Raw genomic sequence first — 14006 nt, forward strand, 5'->3', positions numbered from 1 at the left:
TAATTTCTCTGTTTGTAATTCTAATTTCATTCTATATAATATAGATTCACTTCGACACAAAAAATATAATCAAAATCTTCTCTTCGGCCTGTTGTAGCGATTTTGAAGTAAATCTAAATAGGAACATTATTTAATTATATTTTGGTTGACTGTAAAAAATCCCGATTGGGTAAATCCGCCATTGTACATATTCTTCTAAATCTAATCTAATGACTGTTCTACTTTTGTTAAATTTCTTTTTATGTGCAATAAAGAGTTTACAAACAAACAAGAACAAAAACAGTAATATAGGCTTCTTTGATTCGTGAAAATATTCACGTGTCCATTTTATTCAAATTCAAAACTCAATTTTTTTTTCAAAATTCTAATTATAAATTTTTACTCATTATTATAGGCTACTTCATATCGCTTAATAATTGTCAAAACGTATGGTTTAACAACATTGGTTGACGTCAAATATTACAAAGTATATTATCATTTTCCATGATCACCGAAATATTCGAATTATACTATATTTAATATAAATATATTTTTTCTTCTATTCTAATATATTCTGTGTTTTTATTCATAATAACAACTCGAACATAACTAAATAATTGTCATATAACGTAACGGATTAGGATTACAAAAGTTTGGGAGCCTCTGTGTAAGATTATTTTGATTGTCGAGAAGGTTTGTCTCACTTTGTGTCGGTACAGCATCAATAAGATCAAATGTCGTCTAGGTAACCAAACTGAGAGATGAGATAAATAGCCGTGTTGATGACTCTTTGTAGCTGACTTCAAAAATAATAAAGCTTTAGGCATCTTTATCTTATTCACACAAAAAGGAAAAATTTAAACGTTACCCATTACAACAGACAACTATTTGGTCAAATAGAAATAAAAAATAATTTTCCTCGTTTTCTTCACATTTTCCATTATTTCTTCGCTCCTAAAAGTTGCAGCGTGATGTAATATAGCCTAAAGCCTTCCTCGATAAATGGTCTTTACAAACAAACTTTCAGCCTTTTTTAAGGCTGTTAGCTCTGTCTACCCCACAAGGGATATAGACGTGACCATATGTATGTATGTACAAAATTTGCGTTCAAGAAAATTTCTTTTTCTACCTTGCCGGCTTTGTGAGCCTCAGTTTAAATTATATCCAACGACGATATACCTACGTAATATTATTAAAATACGATAAAGAATATACATAGATATTGTATCAAAAGCATATTCTTTATTAAACGGCTCTCAGTGACAGAAAATACCATCAAAGTGGAAAAATATTATATTGGACATTTTTCACAATATAATAAAACTCGTCAATCATTTAAAAGCTGACTGTACCCAAACTGTCGCCGAGTGAGGGTTAACCCAACCAGTTATCTAAAAAATACATACTACATATAATCACGTCTTTATCCCTTGTGGGGTAGACAGAGCCAACAGTCTTGAAAAGACTGATAGGCCACGTTCAGCTGTTTGGCTTTATGATGGAATTGAGATTCAAATAGTGACAGTTTGATAGCCCATCGCCAAAAAATACATGAACTATAAAAATAATGTTGGTTTTCTGAAATGGAAATGCCTGGAAGCAAAAAAATCAATTCACTTTGTTTTATTTTAAGAAATTTGATACAGTACTTGAGTTTGCTAAAAACACCAGACAGTTAATGTGCAGTTAGATTTTGTCATTGACTATGATTTAGGTGAGTGCTTTTGCCCTTTAGCCACGTCTATATCCCTTGCGGGGTAGACAGAACCGATAGTCTTGAAGAGACTGACAGGCCACGTTCAACTGTTTGACTTGAAGATAGAATTGAGATTCAAATAGTTATATGGTTACTAGCCCATCGCCTAAATGAATGATCCCAAGTTGATAAACATATCACTTTATCGTCTTTTACGAAATCCATGGGAAAGACGGAGTGGTCCTATTCTTTTTATATTTGTGCCGGGAACCACACGGCACATTTATGTATTGTTATTTTTTAGAATTTCTTCCCAAAAACACAGAGGCCGCTAACGGTTGACCCGGTGTGAAATCCGATACAATGTATTATTTTCGTCCATTGTACGCTGACATTTGAAAAAGAGCACAGTTTACCTTTTGAAATGTTATCTTTTATCATACAATATATGGATTTGCACAAAATAACGCAAGAAAAATATGAAAAATTCCGAGAAAGCCTCTTCAAAGGACTGCGTGACTATTTTGAGCATATTTTTTTTGAATGAATCGATAAGCATCTTATAACTTTGCACGATTATTATAGTTTCCAAAAATCTTTTTATGCCGAGCAGGGTAAGCACTTGATTTTAGACTTTAAGCTTAACTAGATTTTATATTTAGATGAGCGAAAAGATGAATAAATATGCTTACAATTAAATTAATTTCTTAATTTGAACTTTTACTATTTCATACTGAAAATCTACGCTTTAAGGAGAAAGTATAAAGAAAAGTATATAATAATATAAAATACATAAAAAATAATGAAATAAATAAATACAACAGTTATTATTTTTGCGTTAACTTTAATTTTTGCGAGGAACTAAAACATTACCCATAATGAGTTTTGCCGAAAACATAATTATTCTTTATCGAGGTCAATAGCCATTATTTTATGGAAAAAAAAATACCTGAATATTATTACATCAATATCGTGAGATACTTAATTCATGATATTAACACAGTTCAGCAGACTTGCCTCCAGAGGAGAAGATGTTAAAATCACGATATTGACATGTAGTGACGATACTTAAAGGTCAAATTACCGCAGTAGACCCATCAAAGTAGGTAATCTATACTTTCCATAAAACAATTAAGCATTACACCGTTATTTTAAAACAAGAACGGACTTGGCAGCAGTGGACTTCTGTACAAAGTGCTGACTGGAGATGCCACCAAAGGTGCTGGGTGTACAAGGGGGGAATGCACAATGGGGGCGTGGTGGACCAGCGGGGCTGGGTGGAGAAGTGGCGAGTGGTAAACGGGGGGGTATACCACCACCGGCTTCGGGGCTGGTGCTGGCGCGGCGAGGGCCGTGGCGAGGAAGCAGAGGATTACCTGAAATGTTGGGTATTAGTATTAGTACATAAGTGGAAGAATAGAATAGGACCTTTGCTCTGTCTACCCCGCAAGGGATATAGACGTGATTATATACATACATACATAAAATCACGCCTCTTTCCCGGAGGGGTTGACAGAGACTAACTCTTTCCACTTGCCACGATCTCTGCATACTTCGCTTCATCCACATCTCTCTTCATGCAAGCTCGGCGGTTTCGGGTACATTTGACCTGACCCTTTACCAGGACGTCCTTAATTTGATCAAGATACGTTCGTCTAGGTCTTCCCACTCCGACCTTTCCCTCCACACTCTCCTTGTATATCTGCTTAGTCAACCTGTTTTCATTCATCCTCTCCACATGACCGAACCATCTTAACATACCCTTTTCTATTCCTGTAATTACATCTTCTTTCACATCACAACATTCCCTTATCACGCTGTTCCTTATCCGGTTTTGTCATAATTTTGTCATATTAAGCAAAAATAAATAAATTTGAATTTGAATGCACTGATGAGAGTTAGAGAGAGAGAAAATATTCTCTTAGCGCCTGGTAAAGGGTCAGGTCAAAAGTACCAAAAACCGCCGAGCTTGCATGAAGAGAGTTATGAATGTGGATGAAGCGAAGAAGTATGCAGAGATCGTGGCAAGTGGAAATAGGTAGTCTCTTCCTACCCCTCCGGGAAAGAGGCGTGATTTTATGTATGTATGTATGACAAAATTAAAAAGTTTTCAATGGACCCCTGTGGTGTTGATATTTGTGGTAGTTATGCTTTTCTTCACGAACCAAGACAACCTCCATAGCTTTGCGGTCACCTACTAAATGAGGAAACCTCTTATTTATTTTAAAGCCAATTTTTCAACTCTATTAACAGTGATGTGCCGTGTGTTTCTCGGCACCAATAGAAAAAAGAATAGGACCACTCCATCTCTCTCCCATGGATGTCGGAAAAGGCGACTAAGGGGTAGGCTTATAAACTTGGGATTCTTTTTTAGGCGATGGGCTATAAACCTGTCACTATTTGAATCTCAATTCTATCTTAAAGCCAAATAGCTGAACGTGGCCTATCAGTATATAGACGTGATTATATGTATGTATGTATTAACAGTGATATCTTTAGATTCTGATATCTGACTGACTGATTGACTATCATATCAATGCACAGATTTAACCGCTGGATCTAGTGATAAAATATGGTACGTAGATTCCTTAAACATTATAAATGTGTGCACTAAGGGTAGATTTTTTCCAATTTTTTTATTAATAAGTGTAATTTCTAGTTTCACACAGGCGTAGCCGCGGGCACATACTAAGTAGATAATTAGTAAAATAATAATAAAAAAAAAACAACTTACAAATCGCTGCATTTTTTCCGTTATTTTCAAAACGGCCACTTGAATTAAAGTTGCAGTTCCGACTGACTTCTAAACCACGGGTCTTCATATATAGCTGCAGTATTTACTTTTACCATACACGAACATGTCCATGTATAGAAAGGAATCTGTCTAAATACTCGAGTTTCGTTGAATCGCTGCGGTATGTCAAATATGAACAGAGCAATTATATTGTTACGACAGCGGTGCTACGCTGTATTGTAATTATCTGTGTATATTTATAAGGAAATTGTATCAGTTTTTTCGTTTGATAATTTTGAAAGAAACGATACATACATACAGACATACATATGGTCACGTCTATATCCCTTGTGGGTTATACAGCGCCAACAGTCTTGAAAGGGCTGATAGGCCACGTTCCGCTTTTTGGCTTAATGATAGAATAGAGATCTATATAGTGACAGGTTGCTAGCCCATCGCTTAAAAAAAGAAACGTTAATTGTATGTTAATGTTAAAAAATTAGCCACCAATGCGATCTTAATTGGTTAATTTTAAGAACAGATTTCATTTCATTAATAATGTTTTAAATAAATATGAGTTTAGACTTTGACAATAATACTTGAAAACATTAGATATTTTTCCTACAAAACAGTCGCCTGCGCAACATCTTAATTTTTTTTTAAATAATTGCCATGTTTAGAATTGAGACCCATCTTTAAGAAATTAAAAAAAAAAAAACAGCGGAAACTTCAAACGCCCGTAAGTCAAAAGTGACTTGTTGTGGGTTGTGTCCTTTCTGCTTAACTACGGCCAATTTCATTCATTCATTCATTCTTATAATAATTTCAATATCTTTTGCGGGGTTGACACAGCCAATGGCCCGTGGCCTGTATGTCTTGAAAGTTAAGCTTAATTATAGCATTGGGATTTTAATAGTGACAGGTTGCTAGCCCATCGCCTATATGAAGAATCTCAAGTTTATAAACACACCCCTTAGTCGCCTTTTACGACATGCATGGGATACAGATGGAATGGTCGTATTCTTAATTAGATTGGTGCCGGGAACCACACGGCACGTACATCTAATTTAACTGCACTTATATGACGCTAAAAATGTGTTAAGTAGCAACTCTAAGTTTGCTTTATTGAGATCTACAACAGTGGAATCATGAACACAATTAATATAATCACTACATGGTATACAACAAAGTCGCTACTTTAGTCTCTTTGCCTGTATGCTTAAATCTTTAAAATTACGCAACGGATTTTGATGCGGTTTTTTGTAACAGGTAGAGTGATTCAATAGAAAGGTTTTTATGTATAATAACATTTATAATTTTGCACCCGTGCGAAGCCGGGGCGGGTCGCTAGTAAATAATAATTGTATCCGGTAATCGATTTTTGTAGCAACAATTTAAAGCGTTTTAATTCTTTGGAAAAAAATTAAAATTAAACTTTTGCCTGCAGTTTTTAACTTTTTTAACAATTTATAAATTAATAAACAATTATTTTCGTTACGAACCAAGTAATTGAGATAGCACTTTTCCATTTTAATTTGTAAGATCTCCCATTATAAATTCAGTTTAAATTTGCTTAATGGCAAAAACATAAAATTGTCCCATAATCTTATTAAAGGGTCAGGTCAAAAGTACCCGAAACCACCGAGCTTGCATGAAGAGAGTTAAGAATGTGGATGAAGCGAAGGAAGTACGCAGAGATCGTGGCAAGTGGAAAGGTGTAGTCTCTGCCTACCCCTCCGGGAAAATGGCGTGATTTTATGTTTGTATGTATGTAATCTTTTTTACAGTAGGTAAAAACTGCGTCTGCCTGGCATTGATCATGGTAGATTGACCATTAAGTAAATGTCATTAAGACCGAAGACAGATGTGTCTGACCATGTAAGGCAGGCACACATCGCATAACCAGGTAAATGCATTGCGCTGACGCAATCTTTGAAGTTGACGATTTATGGCACAGTATCTGCATTTTGTACCAGTTTTAGATTCGTATCGGCTCTTTTGATATAAGTATAAATGTAGGTGTTCTGTTTAAATTGGAAATCGATTTATTAACAGTCTGAACATCTCATAGTTATTTTTTTCAATATAGTTTTAATAATTTGATATTTATCATTAGGTAAGCCAAATAGCTGATCGTGGCCATTCAGTCTTTTCAAGACTGGTGGCTCTGTCTACCCCGCAAGGGATATAGACGTGACCATATGTATGTATGTATGTAACTTGATATTTGATCGCGTCACATTTGGCGGCAAAATAATGCAGTAATCGAAAAGATTGTGATTTATTTTTATTTCAAAACCTTTTTGAATACTTTTTTGTATCGAGAAATTATTAAAGTATGCAGTTATTGACCTATTCTGCTACTGCTTATATTTCGTACAAGTTGAAAAAAAAAATGCAATAAAACCATTAAATTGTGTCGTACAAGTTGGTTAAAGCAATAAAAAAAATTGATAAAAAAATGGGTTGACGAATGTTTTCTATAATTTAAGATTAAAGTATGCCTCTAAATACCGCTCGGACTCGGATAGCTAGAGTAATTACGAACAATTAACAAGTTGAGTTTACCGGTATAAATGTAATACATTGCAAAAATATCTCTTGTTTTTTAAGAATGTGTATGTCATTTGCGTCAATGCTCAAGAACTTTGAAAATCCGTATTCTGATTTTTCACGAAGCGACTGCAACCTATAATTACATCTAATTAATAATAACATAACATATAATTACATTTATATCTCTTGCGGGGTAGACAGACCCAACACGAAATAAGTCAGCTGTCAGTCTTTATGATGGAATTTTAATCAAATAGTGGCAGGTTGCAAGCCCATCACCTAAATGGAGATTCGCGAGTTTATGAGTCCCTTAATCGCCTTTTACGACATCCATGGGGAAGACAGGGAGTGATTCTATCCTAAAATTCCGGGAATCGCAGAATCTTTACAGATTGTTTACAGAATTAAACCTTGGGTTATGTTCGCTTATCGATATTGGATCATATGAATATGCAGGTTTCAACGACATACTCGTACATAAGAGTACTTATTTGGTTAGAAATCAAACTAATGTACGTAACTCAGGAAGGAGTCATAAGCACAATAGGATTTGTGAAAAGCCCTAACTAAAAGTAACCATACATACATAAAATCACGCTTCTTTCCCGGAGAGGAAGGCAGAGACTACCTCTTTTCACTTGCCACGATCTCTGCATACCTCTTTCGCTTCATCCACATTCATAACTCTCTTCATGCAAGCTCGGCGATTTCGGGTACAAAAGAAAAAGTAACCATGACTACATCAAATCATTAATCAAACTAGTCAAACGAAATCAACATTAAATACATACAATCGGAAGAGGAAAAACGTATTTGTTAATGTAATTCAAAGGGAATTTCACTGAATGGATTTCGCTGAAATAATCACTTTCAAGTTACGTAACAAAGAATTGATACTAGGAAAATTTGCAAGTGTCAAAATTGGTTTTGTCGTCTGAGTCCTAAATAAACATTGGAATCTCATTCCGGGACCGCAGATAGTATTAATTAATTTTCATTATAATGAATGAACGAATGAATGAATAATGTAACAACCTATTTTGGGAACTGTTACTAGGTAGTGTTGTAATTTTGCTTCGAACACAAAGTTCTCTTTAAAAATTAAAATATATTTGTTAAATGAACTAGATTTTTTAACGCAGCCGAAAATGACTGCTCCAATCTAAATGTCTTGAAACTAGTATATTTTTTTATTAAGAATCTAAGAGTAATTAATAAGACTATGGGTCAGACCATCTGCGCTTCAATATATATGTATAATGCTAAAAACAATTTTTTATTTAATATTCATTCATTCATAGAGTCACGTCTATATCCCTTGCGGAGTAGATAGAGCCAACAGCCTTGAAAAGAATGATAGGCCACGTTCAGCTGTTTGGCTCAATGATAGAATTGAGATTCAAATAGTGACAGATTGCTAGCCCATCGCCTAAATGAAGAATCGCAAGTTTATAAGCCTATCCCTTAGTCGCCTTTTACGACACCCATGGGAAAGAGATGGGAGTGATCCTATTCTTTTTGTATATGTGCCGGGAACCACATGGAACTATATAATAATGAGTAAGATTTTCGTGGTACTCGAAAGTAGCGTAAAATAAAATACATAAATATGGAGGAGGCATTAATTTAATTGACTATAAAGTTTTCAATGATGTACTGCGATGACTGGCAGAGTCTTCACGACTGGGGTATGATGTACCACTGAGCTGCTGTGAGCTACCGCTACTGGGGCTGTCTTGAGCACAACTGGGGCTGCGTGGACTGCATGTACCACTGGAGCTGCGTGAACTGTGTGAACTACAGGTGCTGCGTGAATGGCATGTACTGGGGTACCATGGTTGACGACTTGGCTACTCTTGGTAATGGTGGTCTTCGAAGCTAAGACTGGCACGGAGTGGACAACTGGGGCGGCGTGGACGGTAGCCACTACTGGAGTCTCGTGGGCTACTAGCAGCCCGGGAGCGGCGGCGGCGAAAGCCAGGAGGGCGGTGAATGCAACCTGTAAAAAAAATTGGTTAATAAATATAATTTAAGTACCCGAAACCGCCGAGCTTGCATGAAGAGAGTTATGAATGTGGATGAAGCGATGGAAGTGTGCAGAGATCGTGGCAAGTGGAAAGATGTAGTTTCTGCCTACCCCTCCGGGAAAGAGGCGTGATTTTATGTATGTATGCATGTATATAATTTAAGAAATGTTTGTACAGTCGCCTACAATATAACACGACCCAGTTTTGATAGAATCATTGTAAGTCAAGTTTCTGTTAAGGAGATTTTATATAATAAACTAGTTTAAATGTCAATAAATGATATTTAGAAAATAACAGACTTAATATAGATGGGAACAGAAAAAGACCAGGTCAAATGTTCATACCATGATGTAGGTATAATTATAACAAGGAGCTGAGAAGAAAATAATATATGACATTCCTAATAGTAGCAAATTATTTAAAAATTATAATGACCTACGTTCAAAATTGTATCTCTCTAAAATCTTTTTTTAGACAAACTAATTTTTGTTTGATCCGAAAACCATAGGTGACATTATGAAGTTTTTTAATATTTATAAAATCCTTTTTTTGAAACGTTTGGAAATAAAAAAAAAATAATATCATAAAATTGATAATTACTTAAAAAAGTAACCCCAGAGTAGTTTTGGTAATACCTATATTTATTTAGCTAATTAGACTATAAAAATAATGATCGTGCATAAGTATTAAAAAAAAAAAGTAATTTTTAATTTTCGCAGATTCATATTTTGAATTAATATTCAAAACATATTTCATAAATATATTTTTCCCCCCTTCAAAACAGTTCTTAATTACACACACCACTTTCACTAACACACTGAATAATTTAATTATATTAAATATTCACCCAAAAACCATAACTTACAATGGTCTTCATGTTTATTCGATGCAAGTACTGACGAATCTAACTACCGATGCTCTCGGCCCGGTATATATACCGACTGGTACCAAAATTCGACAATGAGAACGCAACGTGTACTTGAGATATCAATTTTTGATGTGCGAACGTTGAGCTTAAGTAGATGAGGTAGTTTTGGAGGGCGCGACTGGACTGTTGAAAAAAGGTGTTTTTATATGATTTTGCAATAGATTATTTGATATACATTTCAAAGACAATTATTACGCCTTCCTAAAAGATAGTTACTATTCATGTAAACGTTTCAATTTCTATGCAAACATATAGCAAACAAATAAACAAACAATTAGTTAAAAATAGTCCGTGTTATTATTTTAATTATTAAAAAATACCTTAAATCCATAATAAAAATGGAAAAAGATTCTCTTACATCTCAATGTTAATGTTGTTTTTAAATCAACTCAAATACCGCATCCAACAAAGCTTTGATAATATCGCTCCGTGTCGCTTGTTAAGATAAATGAATAAATAAAATATGATAATCGCAAGCGCATTTATCAAGTAGGCTGGTGTCAAGTTCATTGGTTACTTAATTGTTATTGTAGTATTGTATGTTAAAATTATGGGGTTTTGATTGTATGGTGTTCGAGTGCACTATGGTTTGCGAAATAGATGGTAGGTTGATAATAAAAATTTGAAACTATAGGAATTATATGTCTTGTATCGCACGTATATAATAACATTAAGTCCGCCAATTGTGCTATACATTTGTATTTTCTGCAATGAAGTTTAAACATACATACATACATATAGTCACGTCTATATCTCTTACGGGGTAGACATTGCCAATAGTCCCGAAAAGACTGAATGGTTCAGTTGCTCAGCTCAATGATAGAATTGAGATTCATATAGTGACAGATTGCTAGCCCATCGCCTAAATAAGAATCCCAAGTTTGTAAGCCTATCCCTAAGCCGCCTTTTACGACATCCATGGCAATGAGATGGAGTAGTACTATTCTTTTTTGTATTGCTGCCGGGAACCACACGGCACAAATTCTTTTCGAGCGTAAACGCTTTCATTTTTGTTTACGTTTTATCACGTGATTATCCTCAAGTTGTCAAACTAACCTTACTTGTCGTATATCAGATTTGTATAATGACATTGGCAAGACCATGAGCCATGCATATGATTACATTGCAACAATCACTGCATGAAGTAATTTATAAGTTTACTAGCTTTTGCAAACTTTGTCGTGTGCCCTATGAGAAAATATTTTCATTTATTCTGAAAGAGAGTCGGTTAAAAAGAGCTCCGTCAAAATGTTGTGAATCCTAATCCTAATCCTACTTCCTACTACTATTATAAAGGCTAAAGTTTGTATGGATGTTTGTTACTCTTTCACGCAAAAACTACTGAACCGATTACCATGAAATTTGGTATGTAGGTAGCTGAAGACCCAGAATAACACATAGGCTACTTTTTATCCCAGAGTTCCCGCGGGATTGATGGGGTTTCCATGCGGACGAAGTCGCGGGCGGCCTCTAGTAATATTATAAATGCGAAAGTTTGTGAGTATGTCAGGATGTTTGTTACTCTTTCACGCAAAAACCACTGAACTGATTACGATGAAATTTGGTATGTTTTTAGCTGAAGACCCAGAATAACATATAGGCTACTTTTAATCCCGGAGTCCCCGCGGGAATGATTCTACGCGGACGAAGTCGCGGGTGGCCTCTAGTAGGTAATAAAACATATAAAAAAATAAAACGAATAGGTAGTGGCATTTTAGAAATAATAAAGAAATATGTAGGTAGTTGGAAAGTTTGCAATTTGGTTCAAATACAAAATTTATTATTTCACAATAAACATTTCACTAGCAATTGCCCTCTATTTTGCTTGCATTAGAAATAAAACCAAGATTACTAGATAATTTCATAAACCCACCTTTGTACAAAGTTCATAAAAAATCAATTTTTAAATTTCATTGTTAGAACAAGTTTCTAATTTTTTTAAATGTGTATGGTTATTTTTTAGACACATTATATAAAAAAAATATTTTTATAATACTTTTACTGTGAAGCCAACGAAGAAAAAATATTTAAAAGCCAACACTTGACTTGAATATAAATCCGAAATTTTATTCAATTTTACATTTTATCACAATGTAGAGCATTATAAAATTTCTTAAACCTAATTTACTCTAAATTTTTTGCGGCCTCAAAAATTCAGGTTTTGCATTTCAATAGATCGAACTAGAAGTCTAGGAGCCGACTACAAATATAGTGTCTCATTGTAAGAGTACAGTCAACCTCATAATAAGTAAGTCTGTATGGGACTCTATTAAGCGGTAATAGAGGGGAATTTGCAGTGAACTGGGTAGCTTGATGTGCGTTGACTGTACTACTGTGATTTTAATCAAGCGGTCAAAAAAAGCAGCAATAAAATTATTCCTTGCATGATCTGAAAATACTTTGAATAGTTTTCCTCTTCTGATTTTATCATCGTCAAGCTAAATGGCTATTTGTTTTGTAAAAAATCTTATTTGAAAAAAGAAAAGGACCACTCTATCTCTTTCCCATTTATATCGTAAAAGGCGGCTATGGGAAAGGCTTATAAACTTGGGTTTCTTCTTTTAGGCGATGGGCTAGCAACCTGTCACTATTTGAATCTCAATTCTATCATTTAGCCTAACAGCTGAACGTGGCCTGGCAGTCTACCCCGCAAGGGAAAAAGGCGTGATTATATGAATGAATGAACCGCTACTGAAGCAATATAAAATCTGCTAAATACCATTAATTACAGTATTTTGTGTTCACAAGTCGTTAGCTCGCCCGCGTTAAAACTATTGTAAACAATGTTGCGTTTAATACCGCAACTCGGGGTCTGAGTTAACCAAATAATTGCCGACATATTTTTTTAACGTAGATAAACGTACCTTTATCAAATTAAGAACGTCGTCGTCTTGGCAAAAGGTTAGGTCAAGAGGAGTATCCTAAACCGCCGACCTTGCATCAAGAGAGCTATGAATGTGGATGAAGCGAAAGAAGTGGCAAAGCGGAAAGCTGTAGAAAAAACTTCTAAACCGTCATGTTTAAGGCTCTGGAATTTTCTGTAAAATAATTTAATCACCAAAATATCACATATTTAGGCTTAAAAAAATCGTATTCACACTGAAAGCTACTGCATTTATTTTAACCTACTCGTACCATCAAAAAAACTGACGCCCTAACGAAGAGAGGCAATGATTTACCAGACACAGGCCTCTGTTGTAATTATAAAGGCTATTAATAGAGCATTAATCTACAAACCGTTTTGCAATGCCTAGGGGTATAAATCCGTCTATGTATTTTAATTTGTACTGTCATTTGCAAAGTTCATTTAGGTACTTGATAGGTGTTTTTAAGAGAAAAAAAGAGAAAAAAAAAAATTAAAAATTAAAAATTAATTGTTTTGGACAGATTTGTTTAGATTTTTTTTGGTAAATTCTTTTCTTGCGTAAAAGATTAAAAATTTTCTATTTATTAAGTAGGTATATGGATGTCATAAAGAGGTTTATTCTTTGAAATTTTGGCATTATTTTTAAGTAGGAAAATGCAACGAGATAGTTTGAAATCAGTTAATTTCGATATTGTATTGGACAGACTTCTTTAGAAATTTCTAGTCATTATTTCTGAAAAAATATAACTTAGTAAGTACTGCTAGTAAAGAACTGACTTATTTCTTTATTATTTAAAATTGTAGGTTTTGTTTTTGCCATAAGTTCTACTGAGACGGAAATCACATGGCCTTATAATGAAGTATAATTATTTTAAAGAAATAATTACGTAGGAATTATAAAGAAGCAACAATTGATTCATCCAAATATGGGAACCAGTCAGAGGTCACGAGGAAATAATAAAACGGAAATAAAATTAATACGTAGGTAATTATAAAAATACATGAATGAATACTTCCTACTAATATTATAAATGCGAAAGTTTGTGAGTATGTCAGGATGGATGTTTGTTACCCTTTCACGTAATAACTACTGAACCGATTACGATGAAATTTGGTATGTGTAGCTGAAGACCCAGAATAACATATAGGCTAGAGTCCCCGCGGGAATGATTGCACGCGGACGAAGTCGCGGGCGGCCTCTAGTATATCACAAAATAAAG

At 34.5% G+C, this 14006-nt stretch overlaps 2 protein-coding genes across 2 annotated transcripts in view; one reads left to right on the plus strand and one right to left on the minus strand.

The window, feature by feature from the left end:
* LOC106135405 (neuropeptide SIFamide receptor-like) overlaps positions 1-14006 on the plus strand; it is a 142208-nt gene that overhangs the window by 116747 nt on the left and 11455 nt on the right. The gene's annotated exons all lie outside the window — the stretch shown is intronic.
* LOC132902158 (calphotin-like) lies at positions 2519-9882 on the minus strand. Its single transcript, XM_060946209.1, has 4 exons — positions 9858-9882; positions 8623-8964; positions 4410-4475; positions 2519-3051 (listed from the first exon to the last, which is right to left on the minus strand). The coding sequence occupies exons 1-4, from the start codon at positions 9867-9869 to the stop codon at positions 2827-2829; spliced, it is 645 nt and encodes a 214-aa protein (XP_060802192.1). The 5' UTR covers positions 9870-9882; the 3' UTR covers positions 2519-2826.

This window comes from Amyelois transitella, chromosome 10 (genome assembly GCF_032362555.1).
Source record: "Amyelois transitella isolate CPQ chromosome 10, ilAmyTran1.1, whole genome shotgun sequence".
Lineage (NCBI taxonomy): Eukaryota > Metazoa > Arthropoda > Insecta > Lepidoptera > Pyralidae > Amyelois > Amyelois transitella.

Coding starts and splice junctions, on each gene's coding strand:
- LOC132902158 (XM_060946209.1), bottom strand. Junction 4,476..8,622: donor AGACTCTGCCAGTCATCGCA/GTACATCATTGA, acceptor GTGGTTTAGAAG/TCAGTCGGAACTGCAACTTT. Junction 3,052..4,409: donor CGGAAAAAATGCAGCGATTT/GTAAGTTGTTTT, acceptor CCAACATTTCAG/GTAATCCTCTGCTTCCTCGC.